General features: G+C 37.1%; 1 protein-coding gene across 6 annotated transcripts in view; it reads left to right on the top strand.

The window, feature by feature from the left end:
- Positions 1-24,611, top strand: part of NFXL1 (nuclear transcription factor, X-box binding like 1) — a 110,164-nt gene extending 85,553 nt beyond the window's left edge. For 5 of the 6 annotated variants that reach the window (XM_037829742.1, XM_037829746.1, XM_037829745.1 and 2 more), the window contains 5 exons: positions 2,166-2,235; positions 7,642-7,746; positions 18,595-18,681; positions 21,306-21,359; positions 23,282-24,611. In XM_037829742.1, coding sequence (XP_037685670.1) covers positions 2,166-2,235; positions 7,642-7,746; positions 18,595-18,681; positions 21,306-21,359; positions 23,282-23,455 — 490 coding nt within the window. In that variant the 3' untranslated portion in view covers positions 23,456-24,611. Of the gene's footprint in view, positions 1-2,165; positions 2,236-7,641; positions 7,747-18,594; positions 18,682-20,381; positions 20,443-21,305; positions 21,360-23,281 lie in introns of all 6 variants that reach the window. The other variant, XR_005215855.1, reaches the window with a different exon arrangement.
- The last annotated feature ends 994 nt before the right edge of the window (positions 24,612-25,605 follow it).

Here is a 25,605-nt window from a genome sequence, read left to right as displayed (position 1 = left end):
AGCAGAATGAGTTTCCGATAAGGGCTGCCACTGCAGTTCTCCCTTCTCCTTCCCGGAGCTGACAGCCCCTCCTCTCACAGGACTGAGCCTGGCAGGGAGGGGCGCGGGTCCCCTGGCTACAAAAACTTACAGATTTCGCTGATCTCAGCAGTTCCACGTTTTCATGAGTGTTGTATGAAGTATGCCCAGAGTCAGATTGCTCTGTGGTGTCCAGTCCACGCAGTTCCTGGCTTTCTACCTACTTTCCTGGAGGAGTAACTAAAACATACAGCTCACCAGCCTGCCATCTTGCCCCGCCTCCAGAACTCTCTCAATAATTGACTTTTTAGGGTGGTGGTGGGAAGATGGGCTAAGTATCCTTCTTTTGCTATTGTTTTCTTTGATCTTGCAGGATCCTGAATTTCTTCCTCCTGCTCCCCAGTACCCCTTTCATCATGAAGTCTCTAAAGGGTGTCACCTTTTTCTTTTTACCTTTTTCTTTCCCAGAACTGTTGCCTTTCTGAGACTGGCTTCCCAAGTTTTGTGCACTTTCTACAGTCCCTTCCCTTTAGTCAGTGCTCTGATCTACCAGGACATTTTCGTTATTTTCACACTTAGGATGAACTTTCTGTTTCTGGTGTGATTTTTTTTTAGCTCAGTCCTCTATTCTCATTCCTATGTAATTTTTCCGGAACTTCCCTAGCTCTCTAAAGACTTGCAGTGGCAGTTTAAGAAATAGCTCTGCTAGAAATTGGTATTTATTTTTCTACTTATAGGTAATTTGAAGTTTGTAGAAATCTATCTTCTAGTTATGCTTAAATCATGAGATTTGAGTGATTTTGTTACTAATGAGCTGTGTGTTTTTTTTGAGGGTGATTTGTGGATATTTCTGCATTAGGGTGGCATCCACTACCCCAGCTACCCAAAATTCCTTTTTCCTTTTCTAAAATACTTAATTAAGTGAATGCTTTTATGAAGAATTCTTCAGTCTTAGTATTTGTTCTGGTCATTTCATTTTAAATTCAGTTAATTTTTTCACAAAGAATCTTCCTTTTAGTCCTTTTCTGCTTCTTGTAAATTTCTTCTCTAGAAATTAGATATGAGAGAGACAGTTCTAAAAAAATTATCTTATATCTATTATAAAAATGCTATCAACTCTAAGTTCAGAGGTGAGCAGCGTACTTGTAAGAATGAAAAATATCCAACAACTTGTAATACAGCCAGCATAAAAACTCTGTGGTATTATTGCATAAAATTTTGCCAAGAGAAGTTCAAATGGATATCTTATAGTGCATTTATAGCTAATTCAACATGCATATTTAAAATAATGGTTTTAATTGACAGTGGTGAAGCTAAACTTACATTTTCACAAGTATGCCTAGTGAAGGAAAATAGGAAAACTATGAAAATAGAGAATAAAGGCAAGGAGAAGAAAGATGATGGGGAAGAGAAAAGTGAGATAAGCATGATAGAAGTTTTAGATTGTCAGTAATTACTGACTTATGCAGTGGTTGTCTATTGTGGTTCTTTTCAACTATCTATTAGAAAACAGTTTTATTCTTTGGTGTTTGTGACTTCTGGATTTCCCACTTCAGTCAGATATAAAATCATATAAAAGCACAAACTGAGTCTATTTCTGACCCAAAATGAATTAATATCTAACATTGATAGCTTCCCCGAAAACAACAGGAAGAAAGCTTTTCTGATAAGCTTGCTGCCTTTCCCACTGAATAGCCTAAGTTATTTAACTTGAAGTAACATATTAAACCAGTAGTTGTTAACTTTTTATTTGTAGTTTTAAGAATCTCTGAGTTATAGTGATTGATCTTTAGTGAAAGCTAGTACATGCTACTAGACAGAGGCCAGGCATGGATGATATTTTGTGTGTGTTTTGTACTTCCTTTTTGCAGTGATTGCCCTTTTGCCATTTGATTTATTGGTAGTACATAAATGGCTGGCTGTAGTTAAGTAATTTGAAGATAGTTGTTGCAGTAGAGACAATTAATATACTTCTTGAGATAAACTGAAATAAGTAAAATAGTTTTATGGCTATAATTGAACTTGTGAACTATTTTTAGAAAGGTTATGCCATGGTAGAGCCAGCATAAAAACTTTGTGGTATTATTACATAAAATCCAAATGGCCTTTGGATTGAACATTATCAAAACTTCGTCTTCTACTTTTAGAAAAATAACAACAGCTGATGTAAATGAAAAGCACCTCCTCAGTTGTTGCAAAAATCAGTGCCCTAAAGAGGTAAGCTTTAATATAACCTTTTATGTTGTATTCTTTGGGTATTGTTCCTCTTGTATTTCCTCTTTTCTTGTTTGGTCATCCTAATTCAGGTCTTTTTTTGAATTAGAAATGGGGGTCCAGAAAGAAAATATGATTGAAAAATGTAACATACATGGTTAGGATAGATACATATCTCTTTATGAACTTTGGGGATGTTAGAACTAGGAATGGCCATTTGAAGCTTAAAAAAATAAAAGCAGTGTTAAAGATAGTGTTCTACTTTATACAAAAAAGTACTGAGATAATGTTTACCCACCAAACTGTGGTTTCAACTTGAAATATAAATCGGTCAAGAACCGTGTGGGTCTTAGGCAGTTACAGAGTAAATCCATAGTAAGTTATTGAAAAAATAGGTATGTCTGTGTGTGTATGTTTGCATGTGTATATCTGTGGGGGTAGGGTGGGAGGATAGACATTCACATCCACGGCATTTTGAAAATATCAGAAAGGATAACTCTGTACAGTATCATTGTGGCATTTAGTGCTGGTACCATTCATATTATTGAATGTTTAAAGTTTATTATTATCTTAAAGTATAATAAAGTTTAAAGCATTCATAAATAAATTTGTGTTATGCATTGTATTCATACTAAAAATGTCAAAAGTGGTTCAGAAAGAAAATTGTTCAGAATGAAAAGATAAAAACTCACTAGTGATTTATCCTGGCAGTCTACTAATGGAGATGCTTCCTTTTATGTAGTTGGGAGTGGGGCAGTGACATTGATTTGTTTTGGGTAGACATTAAAAAGTAATCTGTGCCAGTTTGGATATATTATGTCCCCCTAAAAGCCATACTCTTTAATGCAATCTTGTGGGGGCAGACATATTAGTGTTGAACAGGTTGGAATCTTTTGACTGAGTGTTTCCATGCAGATGTGACTCAATCAACTATGGGTGAAACGTTCGATTAAATCATTCCCATGGAGATATGGACTCCGCCCATTCAGGGCGGGTCTTGATTTAATCACTAGAGTCCTTTAAAAGAGCTCACAAACAGACGGAGCTCAGAGCAGCTGAGAAGGACATTTTGGAAACAAGCTAAGAGCTGACACTGATGCTGACATGTGGAGATATTTGGAGACACTGGAGAGGCTAGCCCAGAGTTTGCTCTGGAGAATCTAAGAGAGGACTTCCAGATGCTTAGAGAGCAATGCCCCAGGTAAACCAAGCAGAGCGCTGAGAGAAGCTAAGAGAGACAGAAGGCCACAGACATTTTGGAGGAAGCCATTTTGAAATGCCACCCAGGAGCAAAGGACCAGCAGACGCCAGCCACGTGCCTTCCTAGCTGACAGAAGTGTTCTGGATGCCATCAGCCATTCTTCAGTGAAGGTATCATCTTGTTGATGCCTTAGTTTGGACACTTTTGTGGCCTCAGAACATAAATTTATAACTTAATAAACCCCCTTTATAAAAGCCAATCCATTTCCGGTATTTTGCATAACAGCAACGTTAGCAAACCGGAACAGATTTTGGAACTAGGAGTGGTGTTCTACTGCTGAGTTTGCAAATACCAAACATGTTGGAATGACTTTTTAAGTGGATAAGGGGAAAATTCTGGAAGAACTTTGAGGAGCTTGATAGGAAAGGCCTAGACTGCTTTGAAGAGAATGTTGGTAGAAATATGGACTCTAAAGATATTTCTGATGAGGCCTTGAATAGAAATGTTGAATGTATCATTACAAACTGGAAGAAAGGTGATCCTTGCTTTTAAGTGGCAGAGAATTTGGTAAAATTGTGTCCTGATGTTGGATGGAGGGCAGAATTTGAAAGTAATGAGCTCGGATACTTTGCTGAGGAGATCTCCAAGCTAAATATTGAAAGTGCAGCTTGAGTTCTCCTTGCAGCTTATAGTAAAATGTGAGAGGAGAGGTTTAAGCCAAGAAATGAACTCTTGGGTTCAAAGAAACCAGAAATTGATGGCCTGGAAAACTCTGGGCTTCCAAAAAGTGAAACCCCAAAGGCTACAGCCCCACATGAGGATTTAATGAAACCTGGAACCAGCCAGCCATTTCAATACAAGCCAGGATTGGAGATGGAGTTATCCAGAAAGGATTTGTGGAAAATCCTATTGTCTGAAGACTTGACACCTATGTGCTTCATACGAAGCCTACAAATTTTTTGCGAGAACTGTATAAATGGAACCACTGTCAGTCTGGACTGGAGGAGGTGGAGAAGGAGCAAATCGATAGAAAGGATGACTTTAAAGGCAGAACTGTGGAGGCCAAGGTCTGAAGCCAAGAAATCTTGGGCAAGGAGAGCACAGTAACCCACAAACGTGGAAAAGGTGAGTTTGTCCCAGAGACAGAGGGCAGGCACTCAGCCTCGATGCTCAGGAAGAGTGCTGTCACCCCAGGCCTCAGAAAGGTTGGAACGCATTCTCCAGGGATTGGGGAGAGCCTGGCCACCACCTCACTATTCGGAGAGGAGACAGCCTTTGCCCTGGAAAGGCAGAGTCCGGGTGGTGTCCCAATGTTTGAGGAGGGTGGGGCCGAGAAGGTGGTCTCCCCATTGCATGGATATGTTGGAGCACTCACCCCAGCATTTTGAGAGAAAAGGGCTGCTGCAAAGTCCCTCAGAAAGGGTTGGACTCGGGCTCACTCAAGCCCCAAGAATAAAACATCATTTGATAAATGACTCTCAGACTTTGAAATCTAGTGGTGTTTGCCCTGAAGGTTTTAGGAACTGTTTTGGTCTGTGAACCCTGTTTTCCTTTCAGTTTCTCCCTATGGCAATGGAAATATTTATCCTATGACTGCCCCTCCATTGTCTATTGGGAGCAGATAACTTGTTCCAAGTTTCACAGGTTCACAGCCAGAGGGGAATTTTGCCCTAGGGCAGACCATGCCTGTAATTGATTTCGATAAGATCTTCTGCTTACCTATTATTACTGAAATGATTTAAATATTTGTGATATTGTGATGGGATGAATATATTTTGTATTTGGAAAGAATATCTTTTTGGGGTCATGTGGAATGTGCCAGTTTGGATATATTATGTCCCCCCCAAAAGCCATATTCTTTAATGCAGTCTTGTTGAGGCAGATGTATTAGTTTTGATTAGGTTGGAATCTTTTGATTGAGTGTTTCCATGCAGATGTGACTCAATCAACTGTGGGTGAAACTTTTGATTAAATTATTGCCATGGAGATATGGACCCCACCTATTCAGGGTGGGTCTTGGTTTAATCACTAGAGTCCTATAAATGAGCTCACAAGCAGAAGGAGCTCAGAGCAGCTGAGAAGGACATTTTGGAAACAAGCTAAGAGCTGACACTGACACTGACACATGGAGACTCTTGGAGACATTTGAGAGGCTAGCTCAGAGTTTGCTCCGGAGAATCTAAGAGAGGACTTCCAGATGCTTAGAGAGAAATGCCCCAGGAAAACCAAGCAGAGCGCTGAGAGAAGCTAAGAGAGACAGAAGGCCAGAGACATTTTGGGGAAAGCCATTTTGAAATGCCACCCAGGAGCAAAAGACCAGCAAACGTCAGCCATGTGCCTTCCCAGCTGACAGAGGTGTTCTGGACGCCATCGGCCATTCTTCAGTGAAGGTATCATTTTGTTGATGCCTTAGTTTGGACACTTTTATGGCCTCAGAACTGTAAATTTGTAATTTAATAAACCCCCTTTATAAAAGCCAATCCATTTCCGGTATTTTGCATAGCAGCAACATTAGCATACTGGGACATAATCCTTTAGACTTACAGTTGTGTACTAATAGTACATCTTTTCTTTAAATTTTTTGACCTTTAGCATGTATCTAAGTGTTTCTCACCCTATTTAGCGTGAGGGAGAGGTGACAACAAAGTCATAACTATGGTAGTCTTTGATTACTATAAAACAAAAATCAAGGCATGGTATTACTTTTTGTTAACAATGTTTCATTTTAACTAAATCTTTGGAATATGTTTATTGGATTTGTTTAAGAACCATTGGAAATTAAATCTGGGAATTTAAAAAGTTGTATAAGATTATAAATAGGGATCATTTCAAGCAATAAATGGTTATTTTAATAGTCCTGTCTTTGTTGTATAAGTGACACTAGGAGCATGTGTTATTTCAAATTTAATATTCTGATCTTTTCAAATCCTGAATTTTCCCTAGTAAAATATATTTTCTTTTCTAAATTCAGACTCCAGGTAGCAAATAGTTGCCAATGTTTTATTTTTAATCTGATACATTAACTTGTTATGGCTTAGTATTTAGAAATATAATTTAATTCAGGGATTCCTAATTTGCAATTTAGCATTGCTTTGGCTATATGTAAGTTGTGATGCTGTTAGGATTTAAAAATTTGTTGTCTGTACTAATGGTTTTTTGAATTCCAGGCCACACTAGAGCCCCTAGTATTGCTAGAGTATTCTTGGGCTTTCTTGAAAAATATATGCTTAGGCTGGGAATTCAAATGGCTATTATAACATGAAACTATTTAGGGGAATAGACACGTGATTTCATTGGGTCTCCTTGAACTCATTATGCTCTATGGCTGTTCACATTGATAAGGCTATAGCAGTAGTTTTCAAACTTCAGTGTGCAACAGAATCACTTTAGGGACTTGTTAAAATGCGGTTTGCTGGGTCCTGCCCCCAGAGTATCTGATTTTGGATATATGGAGTGGGGGCTAAGAATTTGCATTTCTAATAAGCTCTCAGATGATGGTGATGCTATTGGTCTGGGGACCACACTTTGAGAACTGTAATCTACAGAATCAAGTCATACCTAGGATTAACTAAGAAATGTGTCACCTTGAATCTGAAGTAGCTATTTTATACTCAAATATAAGGTACAGGATTCTGAGAAATTCTGTTGTATTGATACATTTTGTTATATAGTGGCAATGATAAATGTTTTAGAATAAAAGGCTAAGGAGTTGTAACAAGATCCAACAATACAGTAGTTTAAGAACAAGGAAAGTTCTTCCTTTTTCACCTAACAGTACAGGGAAGGTAGGTGGATTATTTGCTCCATGTATTTATCCAAGGACCCAAGTTAGCTGGACAGTTCTATCTTTGACTTATGGTTTCCATTGTTGCTCCAGATAAACATGATTTCCCCCATATGAGGAAATGGATGTATGCTCTTGAAATGCTATAAGGCACAAATCACTTGTGCTTCCATTCCTTTGGGCAGAACTTAGTCACATGGCTATACCTAGCTACAACGTTGGCTATGAGATACACTCTTGGAAGGAAGAGGGGGAGAACATAGAAATTTTCTGTGCAATTAGTTTATATCTAAAGGGAAAAACAAGTTGACGGATTTTCTGAATAGCCAGGATTGATGTACTCTTTCTTAAAACTTGTTGTTGGGAGCCTGAGAGTGTGACCAAAATATAACTATGTAAATGCTTTATTTTGATTTTCTTTTAGCTTCCTTGTGGACATAGATGCAAGGAAATGTGCCATCCTGGGGAATGTCCCTTTAATTGCAACCAGAAAGTAAAACTTAGATGTCCTTGCAAAAGAATAAAAAAGGTAAATATTTTAAGTTTATTGAAAATACTTTCCACATAACATTTTTTGTTTTTTTTTGTCTCTATGGTTTGTTAGTTCTTTGGCTTTATTTTTTTCCTTTTAATTTGAAGGTCTTAATTCTTGGAATCTTTTTCATATTAAAATTAACCTAGTATCTAGTTCTGGCAATGCTTGTTTTAAAACTCACTTTGGTAACTTAGTTTTCTGCTATTTAATACTAAAAGAGAGAGGCGGGGCAAGATGGCGGACTGTTGAGCTGTATGTTTTAGTTACTCCTCCAGGAAAGTAGTTAGAAAGCCAGGAACTGCGTGGACTGGACACCACAGAGCAATCTGACTCTGGGCATACTTCATACAACATTCATGAAAACGTGGAACTGCTGAGATCAGCGAAATCTGTAAGTTTTTGTGGCCAGGGGACCCGCACCCCTCCCTGCCAGGCTCAGTCCCGTGGGAGGAGGGGCTGTCAGCTCCGGGAAGGAGAAGGGAGAACTGCACTGGCAGCCCTTATCAGAAACTCATTCTACTGATCCAAACTCCAACCATAGATAGACTGAGACCAGACACTAGAGAATCTGAGAGCAGCCAGCCCAGCAGAGAGGAGACAGGCATAGAAAAAAACAACACGAAAAACTCCAAAATAAAAGCTGAGGATTTTTGGAGTTCTGGTGAACATAGAAAGGGGAAGGGCAGAGCTCAGGCCCTGAGGCTCATATGCAAATCCCGAAGAAAAGCTGATCTCTCTGCCCTGTGGACCTTTCCTTAATGGCCCTAATTGCTTTGTCTCTTAGCATTTCAATAGCCTATTAGATCTCTGAGGAGGGCCCTTTTTTTTAATCCTTTTTTCTTTTTCTAAAACAATTACTCTAAGAAGCCCAATACAGAAAGCTTCAAAGACTTGCAATTTGGGCAGGTCAAGACAAGACCAGAACTAAGAGAGCTCTGAGACAAAAGGCAATAATCCAGTGGCTGAGAAAATTCACTAAACACCACAACTTCCCAAGAAAAGGGGGGTGTCCGCTCACAGCCATCATCCTGGTGGACAGGAAACACTCCTGCCCATCACCAGCCCCATAGCCCAGAGCTGCCCCAGACAACCCAGTGGGACGGAAGCACTACAAATAACAGGCACACACCACAAAACTGGGCGTGGACATTAGCCTTCCCTGCAACCTCAGCTGATTGTCCCAGAGTTGGGAAGGTGGAGCAGTGTGAATTAACAAAGCCCCATTCAGCCATCATTTCAGCAGACTGGGAGCCTCCCTACACAGCCCAGCAGCCCAGAACTGCCCTGGGGGGACGGCACTCACCTGTGACATAGCACAGTCATCCCTCAACAGAGGACCCGGGGTGCACAGCCTGGAAGAGGGGCCCACTTGGAAGTCTCACGAGCCATACGCTAATACCAAGGACTTGTGGGTCAGTGGAAGAGACAAACTGTGGCAGGACTGAACTGAAGGATTAGACTATTGCAGCAGCTTTAGGATCACCAGGGAGATTTGATTGTTAGAGCCACCCCCTCTCCCTGACAGCCCAGAAACACGCCCCATATACAGGGCAGGCAACACCAACAACACACGCAAGCTTGGTACACCAATTGGACCCCACAAGACTCACTCCCCCACTCACCGCAAAGGCTAAGCAGGGGAGAACTGGCTTGTGGAGAACAGGTGGCTCATGGATGCCACCTGCTGGTTACTTAGAGAAAGTGTACTCCACGAAGCTGTAGATCTAATAAATTAGAGATAAGGACTTCAATTGGTCTACAAATCCTAAAAGAACCCTATCAAGTTCAGCAAATGCCAAGAGGCCAAAAACAACAGAAAATTATAAAGCATATGAAAAAACCAGACGATATGGATAACCCAAGCCCAAGCACCCAAATCAAAAGATCAGAAGAGACACAGCACCTAGAGCAGCTACTCAAACAACTAAAGATGAACAATGAGACCATAGTACGAGATACAAAGGATATCAAGAAGACCCTAGAAGAGCATAAAGAAGACATTGCAAGACTAAATAAAAAAATAGATGATCTTATGGAAATTAAAGAAACTGCTGACCAAATTAAAAAGATTCTGGACACTCATAGTACAAGACTAGAGGAGGTTGAACAACAAATCAGTGACCTGAAACATGACAGAATGGAAAATGAAAGCATAAAAGAAAGAATGGGGAAAAAAATTGAAAAAATCGAAATGGACCTCAGGGATATGATAGATAATATGAAACATCCGAATATAAGACTCATTGGTGTTCCAAAAGGGGAAGAAAAGAGTAAAGGTCTAGGAAGAGTATTCAAAGAAATTGTTGCGGAAAACTTCCCAAATCTTCTAAACAACATAAATACACAAATCATAAATGCTCAGTGCACTCCAAATAGAACAAATCCAAATAAACCCACTCCGAGACATATTCTGATCACACTGTCAAACACAGAAGAGAAGGAGCAAGTTCTGAAAGCAGCAAGAGAAAAGCATTTCACCACATACAAAGAAAACAGCATAAGACTAAGTAGTGACTACTCAGCAGCCACCATGGAGGCGAGAAGGCAGTGGCACGATATATTTAAAATTCTGAGAAAAATTTCCAGCCAAGAATACTTTATCCAGCAAAGCTCTCCTTCAAATTTGAGGGAGAGCTTAAATTTTTCACAGAGAAATAAATGCTGAGAGAATTTGCTAACAAGAGACCTACCCTACTGGAGATACTAAAGGGAGCCCTACAGACAGAGAAACAAAGAAAGGACAGAGAGACTTGGAGAAAGGTTCAGTACTAAAGAGATTCGGTATGGGTACATTAAAGGATATTAATAGAGACAGGGGAAAAATATATATGACAAACATAAACCAAAGGATAAGATGGCTAATTCAAGAAATGCCTTCACGGTTATAATGTTGAATGGAAATGGATTAAACTCCCCAATTAAAAGATAGAGATTCGCAGAATGGATCAAGAAAAATGAACCATCAATATGTTGCATACAAGAAACTCATCTTAGACACAGGGACACAAAGAAATTCAAAGTAAAAAATGGAGAAAAATATTTCATGCCAGCTACAGCCAAAAGAAAGCAGGTGTAGCAATATTAATCTCAGATAAAATAGACTTTAAATGCAGGGATGTTTTGAGAGACAAAGAAGGCCACTACATACTAATAAAAGGGGCAATTCAACAAGAAGAAATAACAATCGTAAATGTCTATGCACCCAATCAAGGTGCCACAAAATACATGAGAGAAACACTGGTAAAACTAAAGGAAGCAATTGATGTTTCCACAATAATTGTGGGAGACGTCAACACATCACTCTCTCCTAGAGATAGATCAACCAGACAGAAGACCAATAAGGAAATTGAAAACCTAAACAATCTGATAAATGAATTAGATTTAACAGACATCTACAGGGCATTACATCCCAAATCACCAGAATAAACATACTTTTCTAGTGCTCACGGAACTTTCTCCAGAATAGATCATATGCTGGGACATAAAACAAGCCTCAATAAATTTAAAAAGATTGAAATTATTCAAAGCACATTCTCTGACCACAATGGAATACAATTAGAAGTCAATAACCATCAGAGACTTAGAAAATTCACAAATACCTGGAGGTTAAACAACACACTCCTAAACAATCAGTGGGTTAACGAAGAAATAGCAAGAGAAATTGCTAAATATATAGAGACGAATGAAAATGAGAACACAACATACCAAAACCTATGGGATGCAGCAAAAGCAGTGCTAAGGGGGAAATTTATAGCACTAAACGCATATATTAAAAAGGAAGAAAGAGCCAAAATCAAATAACTAATGGATCAACTGAAGAAGCTAGAAAATGAACAGCAAACCAATCCCAAACCAAGTACAAGAAAAGAAATAACAAGGATTAAAGCAGAAATAAATGACATAGAGAACAAAAAAACTAGAGAGGATAAATATCACCAAAAGTTGGTTCTTTGAGAAGATCAACAAGATTGACAAGCCCCTAGCTAGACTGACAAAATCAAAAAGACAGAAGACCCATATAAACAAAATAATGAATGAAAAAGGTGACATAACTGCAGATCCTGAAGAAATTAAAAAAATTATAAGAGGATAATATGAACAACTGTATGGCAACAAACTGGATAATGTAGAAGAAATGGACAATTTCCTGGAAACATATGAACAACCTAGACTGACCAGAGAAGAAATAGAAGACCTCAGCCAACCCAGCACAAGCAAAGAGATCCAATCAGTCATCAAAAATCTTCCCACAAATAAATGCCCAGGGCCAGATGGCTTCACAGGGGAATTCTACCAAACTTTCCAGAAAGAACTGACACCAATCTTACTCAAACTCTTTCAAAACATGGAAGAAAATGGAACACTACCTAACTCATTTTAGGAAGCTAACATCAATCTAATACCGAAACCAGGCAAAGATGCTACAAAAAAGGAAAACTACCGGCCAATCTCCCTAATGAATATAGATGCAAAAATCCTCAACAAAATACTTGCAAATCGAATCCAAAGACACATTAAAAAAATCATACACCATGACCAAGTGGGGTTCATTCCAGGCATGCAAGGATGGTTCAACATAAGAAAATCAATCAATGTATTACAACACATTAACAAGTCAAAAGGGAAAAATCAATTGATCATCTCAATAGATGCTGAAAAAGCATTTGACAAAATCCAATATCCCTTTTTGATAAAAACACTTCAAAAGATAGGAATTGAAGGAAACTTCCTCAACATGATAAAGAGCATATATGAAAAACCCACAGCCAGCATAGTACTCAATGGTGAGAGACTGAAATCCTTCCCTCTAAGATCAGGAACAAGACAAGGATGCCCGCTATCACCACTGTTATTCAACATTGTGCTGGAAGTGCTAGCCAGGGCAATCCGGCAAGACAAAGAAATAAAAGGCAACCAAATTGGAAAAGAAGAAGTAAAACTGTCATTGTTTGCAGATGATATGATCTTATCTCTAGAAAACCCTGAGAAATCGACGATACAGCTACTAGAGCTAATAAACAAATTTAGCAAAGTAGTGGGATACAAGATTAATGCACATAAGTCAGTAATGTTTCTATATGCTAGAAATGAACAAACTGAAGAGACACTCAAGAAAAAGATACCATTTTCAATAGCAACTAAAAAAATCAGGTACCTAGGAATAAACTTAACCAAAGATGTAAAAGACCTATACAAAGAAAACTACATAACTCTACTAAAGGAAATAGAAGGGGACCTTAAAAGATGGAAAAATATTCCATGTTCATGGATAGGAAGACTAAATGTCATTAAGATGCCAATTCTACCCAAACTCATCTGCAGATTCAATGCAATCCCAATCAAAATTCCAACAACCTACTTTGCAGACTTGGAAAAGCTACTAATCAAATTTATTTGGAAAGGGAAGATGCCTCGAATTGCTAAAGACAGTCTAAAAAAGAAAAACGAAATGGGAGGACTTACACTCCCTGACTTTGAAGCTTATTATAAAGCCACAGTTGCCAAAACAGCATGGTACTGGCACAAAGATAGACATATAGATCAATGGAATCGAATTGAGAATTCAGAGATAGACCCTCAGATCTATGGCCGACTGATCTTTGATAAGGCCCCCAAAGTCACTGAACTGAGTCATAATGGTCTTTTCAACAAATGGGGCTGGGAAAGTTGGATATCCATATCCAAAAGAATGCAAGAGGACCCCTACCTCACCCCCTACACAAAAATTAACTCAAAATGGACCAAAGATCTCAATATAAAAGAAAGTACCATAAAACTCCTAGAAGATAATGTAGGAAAACATCTTCAAGACCTTGTATTAGGCGGCCACTTCCTAGACTTTACACCCAAAGCACAAGCAACAAAAGAAAAAATAGATAAATGGGAACTCCTCAAGCTTAGAAGTTTCTGCACCTCAAAGGAATTTCTCAAAAAGGTAAAGAGGCAGCCAACTCAATGGGAAAAAATTTTTGGAAACCACGTATCTGAGAAAAGAGTGATATCTTGCATATATAAAGAAATCCTACAACTCAATGACAATAGTACAGACAGCCCAATTATAAAATGGGCAAAAGATATGAAAAGACAGTTCTCTGAAGAGGAAATACAAATGGCCAAGAAACACATGAAAAAATGTTCAGCTTCACTAGCTATTAGAGAGATGCAAATTAAGACCACAATGAGATACCATCTCACACTGATTAGAATGGCTGCCATTAAACAAACAGGAAACTACAAATGCTGGAGGGGATGTGGAGAAATTGGAACTCTTATTCATTGTTGGTGGGACTGTATAATGGTTCAGCCACTCTGGAAGTCAGTCTGGCAGTTCCTTAGAAAACTAGATATAGAGTTACCATTCGATCCAGCGATTGCACTTCTCGGTATATACCCGGAAGGTCGGAAAGCAGTGGCACGAACAGATATCTGCACGCCAATGTTCATAGCAGCATTATTCACAATTGCCAAGAGATGGAAACAACCCAAATGTCCTTCAACAGATGAGTGGATAAATAAAATGTGGTATATACACATGATGGAATACTACGCAGCAGTAAGAAGGAACGATCTCGTGAAACATATGACAACATGGATGAACCTTGAAGACATAATGCTGAGCGAAATAAGCCAGGCACAAAAAGAGAAATATTATATGCTACCACTAATGGGAACTTTGAAAAATGTAAAACAAATGGTTTATAATGTAGAATGTAGGGGAACTAGCAATAGAGAGCAATTAAGGAAGGGGGAACAATAATCCAAGAAGAACAGATAAGCTATTTAACATTCTGGGGATGCCCAGGAATGACTATGGTCTGTTAATTTCTGATGGATATAGTAGGAACAAGTTCACAGAAATGTTGCTATATTAGGTAACTTTATTGGGGTAAAGTAGGAACATGTTGAAAGTTAAGCAGTTATCTTAGGTTAGTTGTCTTTTTCTTACTCCCTTGTTATGGTCTCTTTGAAATGTTCTTTTATTGTATGTTTGTTTTCGTTTTAACTTTTTTTTCATACAGTTGATTTAAAAAAGAAGGGAAAGTTAAAAAAAAAAAAAAGAAAAACAAGGAAAAAAAGATGTAGTGCCCCCTTGAGGAGCCTGTGGAGAATGCAGGGGTATTGGCCTACCCCACATCGATGGTTGCTAACATGACCACAGACATAGGGGACTTGTGGTTTGATGGGTTGAGCCCTCTACCATAGGTTTTACCCTTGGGAAGATAGTTGCTGCAAAGGAGAGGCTAGGCCTCCCTATGGTTGTGCCTAAGAGCCTCCTCCCGAATGCCTCTTTGTTGCTCAGATGTGGCCCTCTCTCTCTGGCTAAGCCAACTGGAAAGGTGAAATCACTGCCCTCCCCCCTACATGGGATCAGACACCCAGGGGAGTGAATCTCCCTGGCAACGTGGAATATGACTCCCGGGGAGGAATGTAGACCTGGCATCGTGGGACGGAATACATCTTCTTGACCAAAAGGGGGATGTGAAAGGAAATGAAATAAGCTTCAGTAGCAGAGAGATTCCAAAAGGAGCCGAGAGGTCACTCTGGTGGGCACTCTTACGCAGACTTTAGACAACCCTTTTTAGGTTCTAAAGAATTGGGGTAGCTGGTGGTGGATACCTGAAACTATCAAACTACAACCCAGAACCCATGAATCTCGAAGACAGTTGTATAAAAATGTAGCTTATGAGGGGTGACAATGGGATTAGGAAAGCCATAAGGACCACACTCCACTTTGTCTAGTTTATGGATGGATGAGTAGAAAAATAGGGGAAGGAAACAAACAGACAAAGGTACCCAGTGTTCTTTTCTACTTCAATTGCTCTTTTTCACTCTAATTATTATTCTTGTTATTTTTGTGTGTGTGCTAATGAAGGTGTCAGGGATTGATTTAGGTGATGAGTGTGCAACTATGTAATGGTACTGTGAACAATCGAAAGTACGATTTGTTTTGTATGACTGCAGGGTATGTGAATATATCTCAGTAAAATGAAGATTAAAAAAAAAATAGTAAAAGAAAGATTGTTTTATGTTGGAGCCAAGTTCAGTGCCCTTGTTTGGATAGAATCAGTGTGCTTTAGATTTGAGTTCTTTGAAGTTAAACCCAGTGTGAATGATAAAGTAAGTTTCATGAATTAAGATGTGATCTGAGATAAACTTTTATTGCTCTTATTTATCAGACTGGGTTTTGCCATCAGGAGTATCCTTTGAAAATATACCTCATATGCACAGTCTTATAAAATAATATTCAAGCTTGGAGAAAATTAATTTTGAGGTAACATAATGGTAAAGGAGGAGTAAAAGGCCAAAAAATCATGACTGGAAGACCCAATGAAAACAGAACTTATGAAGGACAAGTCTCACTAAATTCTCAAATGTCAGTGACCTGGTAGTCTTTTTTAAGTCCTCATTTTCCATGGCTTCCTTGTTGGCAGTGTTGATTCCTTTAAAACTTTCTTTTTTCTTCACCTCTTATTTACCCTATTGAGTTAAAGTTTTAACTCCTTTTACTTTATATTCCTATGGGCATTCCCTAAAGCTATGCTTTTTTTCCTTCTCTTTAAATTAATTCCCTGAAAAAATTCACTCATTTATCCATTGATTCAACGATTATTTATTGAGGATCTCCTATGGGTAATTTCTTTTCATCTGTTTTCCTGGTTCCTATTATCATTTCCTGGGCAGATAACTTCTGAATTTGAAGTTGTAGGCCTGATCTCTTCTGGAGTTGATAGGTAAATGTACCACCTTTACTTAATTAATACTGATATTTAGTTAATTTGTTAATACTCTGTTAATATTGTTAAGCCAGTTTTTTATCTGAGAAGATGTTGCTCAGATTTTTTCTCAAATCTCATGTCATTGCCCAAATGCAGTTTGCCATCCATTAGAACTTTGGCAACAGCTCTTTTCTGGACTTTGGCAACAGCTTTGTAAATTATTTCTTTCATGCTACTTCAATGGTTTGTCATCACTTATGGGGGAAAAATATGTGCATTTTTTAAGGGATATATATGTTAATGTACATATAAACCTAGCTTACAAGGGAATTTATGATGACATTTGCCAATTTGCCTAATTTTATTCCTCAGTAGTCATCTCTATGAATCTGTTAATTAAGGGCCCTAAAGTACATGCTGTACTCCCCTTTAATTTGTGGCAATGTGTACATTCCTTCTTCTGAGTAACATACAATTTTTTTCCTTTACCTCTCTGCTTATTAGAGCTCTGCTCATAATTCCCTGCAAGCATTTCCTCTGTGAAGGTTGTCCTTGACTCCCTTGGGAAGATTTAGGTCCTCCTTCCTTTTGGCTTTCATTGTACTCATTTCATAACTAAAAGTTTTGTGATTTAGGGACATCTATAGCCTTGTTTCCTCATCTGTCAAATAAGAGTTTATGCATAAACTTATTGGAAGAAATAAAAGTGATAATGCATATATAACATTTAGCTCAAGCCCTGCTATTTTAAATAAATAGTAGCCAATATTATTGTTGTTATTAATTGAGCACTTATCAAATTATTTACAAGTTATCTTCCTATTATACTCTTTCCCTTTTGTGTCCACTGCCCCTAGCACATTGCTTGGCATGTAATAAGCACTCTTTAACTACCTTTTGAATGAGGAAGGATAGAATTTTTCTTCCAGGCGAAGAGACTTAATGTCTGCAAACATACAATGCTTATTTTTGTGTCTACTGTTTGTTCATTCTATTTTTCCTTTATCTTGACTATCCTTGGAGGATAAAACTGTATTTATCAGTCAAAAATGAAGAACTAAGGGAAAGAAGAAAACCTCTAAATAATAAAATTCAGTGCTATAAAGTGTTTACACTAACATCCATGCACTTTACTCATAGAATCTGATTATCTAATTTCTTAACTGTTGTGGATTTGAAGTAAAAATTTGGAGATTGATTGAAGGTGTGACAGATAAGTGAGAAAGGAGAAACTCATACAAATAGGTACACTTAAAGCAAAAGTGACATCCGATATTAAGAAAAAGGGGGAAAAGTAGATAAAATAACCAGAAAAGCAAAGTCTAAAACTATTTAAAATAAGGACCACTATTCTGTTTTAAGTCAGTAGGTCAACATTTTATTATGGCATAGTTCAGAAATTGATCATAGTATTGAGGTCATGAAGAAAAGAACAGATTAATTTTCCACAGTTCTGTTAAGGAAGTAGGGAAATGCAAACATAAACTTTATTTTTCTTTAAAATTTCAAAAAGAAGTGTTAGTAGTTCAGAGAAAAATCTGTAGCTCTCCAGAAAACTTGCTAGAAATGCACTATCTTACATGGTTATCACTAGCTACATGTGGCTATCTAAATTTGGATTTTAATGAATTGACATTAAATTATATTAAAAATTCAATTCCTCAGTTGCACTACCCACATATTATGTGCTCAGTAGCCATATGTGGTTAGTGCTACTCTATTGGATAATGCAGATATAGATCATTTCCACTATCCCAGAAAGTTCTGTTAGATAGCACTGCTCTAGAACATTTTATTCCCTGGAAGATTTAGAAGAATAAAAAGAAACAGAAAAGAAAAATAAAGAATAAAAATAAATTTGGAGCTAAGTCAATAGGGGCAGTAAATAATTATGAAATGAATTTCAGTTTCACGATACTCACTTTTTTTGCAGTTAAGAGAACACAAAGAAATAATCACCATTTGAACCAAGACATGTAATGCTTATGACCATATCATTAAATATTAATGAACATGACAAATAATATGCATAATCTTAAGCTGATAGAGAAATTTTGCTTTTTTATGATACAGTAGGATTTTGAGTGAAAGATCATTTGAAATCTGTAATTTGGATTATTTGTAGGAATTGCAGTGCAACAAAGTACGTGAAAATCAGGTTTTACTAGAATGTGACACAACGTGCAAAGAAATGAAGCGGAAAGCATCTGAGGTAATGTCTCATTAAATATCATTTTTAATGTGTTAATGGCTTTTCCCTATTACACAGGAATTGTTGTTTATTTAGATACTTATTAAAAACATAACTTGAAATTTCATATTTTTGCTTTTGTAATAAAAACCTAGTTTTATAGGCTTATTTTGAATCCTGGTGTTCCAGTTTGCTAATGCTGCCAGAATGCAAAACACCAGAAAAGGATTGGCTTTTATAAAAGGGGGTCTATTTGGTTACACAGTAACAGTCTTAAGGCCATAAAGTGTCCAAGGTAATGTGTCGACAATCGGGTACCTTCACTGGAGGATGGCCAGTGGTGTCCGGAAAACTTCTGTTAGGTGGGAAGGCATGTGGCTGGCATTTGCTTTCTCCCAGGTTGCGTTTCAAAACTGCATTCTCCAAAATGTCTGCATCAGCTTCCAATGGCTGTCTCCAAAATGTCTGTCTCAGCTACGGCTCTCACCTCCTGTGCGTTCGTTAGTCCCTCTTGGCTTCTGGGATTCCACCCCCGAAAGCCCGGGATTTTCCAAACCATCAGTTTCTGGTTTCTTTGAATCCAGGATTTCAGTTCTAAGTTTATCTCTCTCTGCTCGCATTCTACTATAAGCTGCAGGGAGAAGCCATGCTATTTCCACAACTTTTAGTTTCGAAATCTCATCAGCCAAGTATCCCAGCTTGTCACTCTCACATTCTTCCTTCCATCCGTCACAAGGACTCAATTTTGCCAAATTCTCTGCCACTTTAAAACAAGGATTGCCTTTCTTCCAGTTCATAACAACACATTCATCATTTTTGCTCAAGGCCTCATCAGAAGTATCTTTAGAGTCCATATTTCCAGTCTCTTCAAAGCAGTTTAGGCCTTTTCTATCAAGCTCCTCATAATTCTTCCAGAATCTTCCCCGTATCCATTTAAAAAGCCATTCCAACATGTTTGGTATTTGCAAGTTCAGCGGCACCAGCACCCCACTTCTCTGGTACCAAAATCTATTCTGGTTTGCTAATGCTGCTGGAATGCAAAACACCAGAAATGGACTGACTTTTATAAAGGGAGTTTATTTGGTTACACAGTTACAGTCATAAGGCCATAAAGTGTCCTTCACTGGAGAAAGGCCATTGGCATCCGAAAAATCTCTGTTAGCTGGGAAGTTAGGTGGATGGCATCTGCTTGCTCCCAGGTTGTGTTTCAAAATGGCGTTCTCCAAAATGTCTGCATCAGCTTCCAGTGGCCGTCTTCATTATGTCTGTCTCAGCTCCAGCAATGATCTCCTTATGTCTGAGCTTATATAAGGCTCTAGTAAACCATTCAAGGCCCATGCTCAGTGGGCGTGGCCATACCTCCAGGGAAATACTGAACCAATAGGTTCCAACCTAATCCACACTAACAAATCTGCCCCCACAAGATTGCATTAAAGAATATGGCTTTTTCTGGGGGACATAATATATACAAACTGGCACACCTGGATATGCTTTTTATTGCCTGGTATGTACCTTAACTTTCCATCCTCTATACCAGTTAGTGTGTGTGCTGTGGGACATAGGTGTTTATCTTAATGTTAGCTTAAACCTAAAATTAGGTTAAAATAATACAAAAACAAGATGTTGGGTTCTTTGTTGTTGTTGTTGTTGTTGTTTTTGAATTTGGGTTATCTTTAGTGTCATTCTTTTCCTCTGTCTTAATTTTCTAACTGCTAAAACAGATACCATACAGTGGGTTGGCTTAAGCAACAGGGCTTTATTGGCTCATGGTTTGAGGCTGGGGTAAGTCCAAAATCAAGGCATTGGCAAGGTGATGCTTTCTCCCCAAAAGCATTCTAGGGCTGGCTGGCTGCTGGTGATCCTTTGTCCTTGGCTTTTCTGTCATATGGCAGTGCGCATGGTGGCATCTTCTCTTTTCTCTTCTGGGTCCTGTTGACTTCCAGCTTCTTGCTTCCTGTGTCCAATTTCCTCTGCTTATAAGGACTTCAGCCGTATTGGATTAAGGCCTGTGCTCATTCAATTTGGACATGTCTTTACTATTAACACTTTCAAAGGTCCTATTTACAAATGGGTTCACACCCACAGGACCATGGGTTGCTACTTGAACATGCTTTTTGTGGCGGGCTTGATTCAATCCCCAACACCCTCCATCAACCCAATCAATGAATAAACTCTTGATTCTGATTGATACTAAGGATTCCCTTTCAGATAAGTCACTAAAGGTAATGGTCAATTTCAACACAGAAAGAGTGGTAGTTAATAATTGATTATAGATTCTTAATATGGTAATTCAAGGGGAAAAAATCCAATTTTAAAGTATTTCACTTTATGATGTTTTAACTCTTTGAATTGTAATCTAACATCTGTCATAGATGTTAAGCTGAAATATATGAGCTATGACACTTCCCTCCACTCAAAATCCATTTGACAGTACCTTGGTGACACATCTCTATATATCATTTCTATTTTTTAAATATGTTCCAGTATAAAGTTCCTGAAGTTACTATGGGTTAATGGAACCTGAGCGGGAAGATATTAAAATTCTATATAAAATTTGATGATTATACTGTTAATTTACTTTTTATTATTTTAACAATTTTTATTGTGTGTTGTGTGTTAATTTACTTTTAAATGTTTATAAACAGATAAAAGAAGCAGAAGCCAAAGCTGCTCTGGAAGAAGAAAAACGAAGACAACAGGTAGCTAAACAAGATATCCAGATTTATGTTTCTTGGCATCCTTGTTAGTTTTTGTGCATACAAGGTATAGTTCAAGTACAAACTAGAGGGTAGTCAAACCTAATCTGAACTGAAAATAATAATATAGTCCCTTCAAAATAAAAGTTAGCCATTCACTCAATCCAGGTATATTGAAACTTGTAGGAGGCATGAGATTTTGTATATTCCCAGTTCACTTCCTTGCCAATTTCATCAAGTCTCTAGGAGTTTCAACTCCTTATTTTTTTGTGTGTGGAAAAGAGACAGGATCTGTTTTAAGGCATCTCTTGCTACTCCTGTCTTCATTTACCTAAAAGTATTTGAGCTCTGTTTTACTTAAATGCAGAATATCTGTCACAAACAAGTGTTGTATACTAACTAATACATTTGTTTTTATAATACATTCCTTATGTCACCATTAGATCTTTGAATGCAGGGTTGTTACTTGTTCTTTGTTAATACCTGGATAACAAGTACATTCCTGATGCTCCCTGTTTGCTCAAATACCATGTTGACCATACATGCCAAAAAGTGGCTTAACTTACTGATAGTGGCATGTAATTATTTGTCAGTTTACGTTTTGAGATGCTGTATACTTATCAAACAGTGTATTTTGTGCCAAACTGCCAACTTTATGAATGAGGAAATTGAAGCGGTTACATGACTTGAAGGGAGGACGTCAGAAAGAATTTATGTAGCAGATAAAGACTGGCCAAGATGACATCTGAGATTTTATGGTTCCATGAAGTTGACTTGCATAAATAACCCAAAAAGAAGTTCAGAACTAATGCAGTAAACATGGGTTGGCTGGAATCCTAGGAATTAAAATTAGGAATAGTTTAGAATCTTCCCTCCTCCCTCCCAACCATTATGGATGTTTTTCTGACCTTTTAAACAGAATACAGAATTACTTAAAATATACTTGATGACTGTGGGTCATCATTTAAGCATCAGTTACTTTACTGCATCAGTGATTCTCAAGCTTGGCTGCTTTCAAGGTATTTGGACCTTTTTCTGTGTATCAACAACCATTATTCTGACATCATGGCTCATGGAAGACTGCCATTTTGTATTAAATTAAATATATGATTAGGTCTTTTTCAAGTATAGTTTATAGCATGGTGGACATAGTAATGGATATATTAACTGAAGTTTACACTTCCTTCTAATAAATAAACATTTACAGAGCTTTGTGAAGGTATTGCATGTATATTAGTTAATAACTATGCTATATTATCATGTATTGCTAAAAATTAGAAAAGTGTAATAAGTTCTAAGTAGTAGAATAAAAATCCACAATTTATAATGAATATAATCCAGTTTTCCTTTTTTGGAGCCAGTTTTTAATTCTACTTTTGAAATAGTCATCTTGATTTAAAATGTGAAGCATACTATTACAGAATTTTCACCATGTATTTTTAAATGTTATTTAAGAAAGAAGAGTCGGGTTCTGGCAACTTTTTCTTCTCACTTGAATTACTTTCCTACAAGCCACTGATGTTTATTAGTAGCACTGTAAAAAGCTTGAGTTCATTGGGCATCTCTTGTACTTGCTAGAAACTATATCTTGTAGAACCCCAATAGATTAATGATCTTGAAGTGTAATACCAATGTCCATATTATAAGGCATCCCAAATTAATCAGATGGTTCTATATTTAATATTGAAGTCAGGCCTACAGTCTAAAATTATCTCTTCTATTCCTCTTTATTTCCCTTTCAGCTTACTAAACTGATTTTGTTGAATATAATCAGTAATGGAGATAGTTCTTTTTTAAAAAAATTAAATTTATCTATACCATTATCGTTAAAAGATTTTTTAGTGTTTATTTGTTTTCATTTAAATGGAAATTTTCAAATCTGTGTATGTGTTGAATTTAATAAAAATGGTACTGTTTTGATTTAGGCTGAACTGGAAGCTTTTGAAAACAGACTGAAAGGTCGTCGAAAGAAGAACAGGAAAAGAGATGAAGTAGCAGTTGAGCTATCATTATGGCAAAAATATAAATATTATCTACTTTCAGTATGTGGAGTTGCAGTTTTAGTGTTTGCATGGTACATGGCCCGTGATGTGTATTAAAATTTTTTGATCTTTTAATATACTTCAGATTGAATTAGATAAATTGCTAAATTTGAATTATTAGAAAGTATATATTGTAGAACATGATATGTTCACATTCATCTCTATTCTTTTCCAGCTGTTGTTTAGAAGGACAGAATGTTAAATTTTATCTTAATTAGCATACTAAAAAGGGCAGTATAACAAGGTTTAAAGTAAAAGCATGACTGAAACTTTAAAATATTTCATAAGGTATAGCTAGTGGCAGAATGACATGTTAGTTGTCTATTGTGCTTCCTTGTATTAACATGATTGTTACATTTACTATTTCAAACCAAAAACTGAGCCATATGTGTAGTTAGAGGAATATTTCTCAAATGTTTTGCTTGCTTATTAAAGGATACTTTTCTTGATCATGTAACTTTGTAATTTTTTAAAGAAAGTGATTCGCTAAAAGATCTCTTAAATTGTAACATGATGGTATATAATTAGATTCTAAATTGGTTTATGAGTGAAGAATGTTTATTATTGGTTGATATAAATTGCCATGTAGTATGTTTCTCAGAGGAAAATACAATTGTCTTCAACAAATATCAGGCTAGATTCCTCACATGTGGCTATTTCTTGTGTAAGAAACTTTTAAGGTTTTGTAAAACTTGTATGTGTCTTTTCAAAGTAATAAAAAGAAAACTAATATTTAAAAGCAATACGTGCTAAGCACAGAATTTATGAGCTTTATGTATTTTGTTCTCATTTCTCCTCACCAGAATCTTATGAGGTAAGTAGATTTCAGCTGGAAATAATCAGTTTTTGTGAAAATAAGCTTATAGAGAAATATCAGTAAGCCGAGTCTGTTTGCATTGTAAATAATTTTAAATAGTTTTGCTATTTAATTTTTGAATGACTAATTTTTTCATTAAAATTTTTTATACAAATTTGTAATCTAAAATATTTATTATTTATACCCTATAATTTTTAGGTTACACATTAATATAAATGTATAAAACAATAATTGATGCAGAACATAGTAACAGATAAATACTAAAATGCGGCAGAAGTGTGTTTTAAGTATGAAGAATTTTTAAATTTTACTGGATTTAAGTCAATTTTTTTGAAAGCCATGTACATTAATCAAATATTAGCTGGTGTTCAGAATTAAAGGGCATTCATTCCTTTCTTTATGGGCTTTACGTTTTCATTTTAGATTTCTTTAATGCTTTCAAGTATAGAGTTACTGGGTTGGCTCTAAATCAGGTCTGCTACATTCAAGACATTGCCTTACTGTGCTCTCACTAAATGAATCTTAAGGAATGTGAGTGATCAGATATCTACCTAGGAAGCCATTTTTATGTATTTCAGAACCTTGATCTGTTAAGCCTGAAGCCTCATTCACATCTGTTGTTTGCTGAGCTTCTGTTCTTGCTAAGTGTCCTTTTCAGTCTGTGGGGAAGAATTTAGTGAGCAGGGGAAAGAAATTGAATGAATGGTAAATTTAAGCTGTTTTTTATTTGTTTGGTTAATAGCTCCGAGCTTAATTTTTTTGCCCAAAATCACTCAGCTATTTATTATTTTGTTCAATCAACAGATGTGTTTCCTATGTATCAGGTACTTTCAAGCCATTGGGAATATGGTGATTCTTACTCTCCTTGAACTTATAAAGAGCAAAAGAGAGCAGACAGGAAATAGACTCATAAACAAACATGATTTCACTGTGATAAGGGGTGTGAAAAAGTAAGAGAAATGGTATAGAAAGTGATGTGGGAGGTAAAAGAGGACTGGCTACTTAAGATTGGGAAGGACCTTCTGAAATGGGAACAGGAAACATTTGAACTGTGACTTGAATGACAATATGAAGTCACTCAGTTGAAGATCTGAGGAGGAAATCTGAGGGAGGGAAAGCGAGTATAAAATCCCTAGGTTGGGAACATCCTTGGCATGGGTGAGACAACACAGAAAAAAGGGCTGGTGTAGCTGAAGGTTAATGAATGAAAGGGAGAGACAGGCTTGGGCCACTTATATAATGCCTGATAGACTGTGGTAAGGAGTTTGGGTTTTATTCTACTTACAGTGGGCAGCACTGAAAAGTTTTAAGCAGGAGACTGGTTTTTGCTTTTGTTTTTATTTTTGTTTTATTAAAGATTTCTTTCTGGCTGCCATGTTAAGAATATACT

This window comes from Choloepus didactylus, chromosome 3, assembly GCF_015220235.1.
Source record: "Choloepus didactylus isolate mChoDid1 chromosome 3, mChoDid1.pri, whole genome shotgun sequence".
Classification (NCBI taxonomy): domain Eukaryota; kingdom Metazoa; phylum Chordata; class Mammalia; order Pilosa; family Megalonychidae; genus Choloepus; species Choloepus didactylus.
This window is presented reverse-complemented; position numbering and strand designations above follow the sequence as displayed.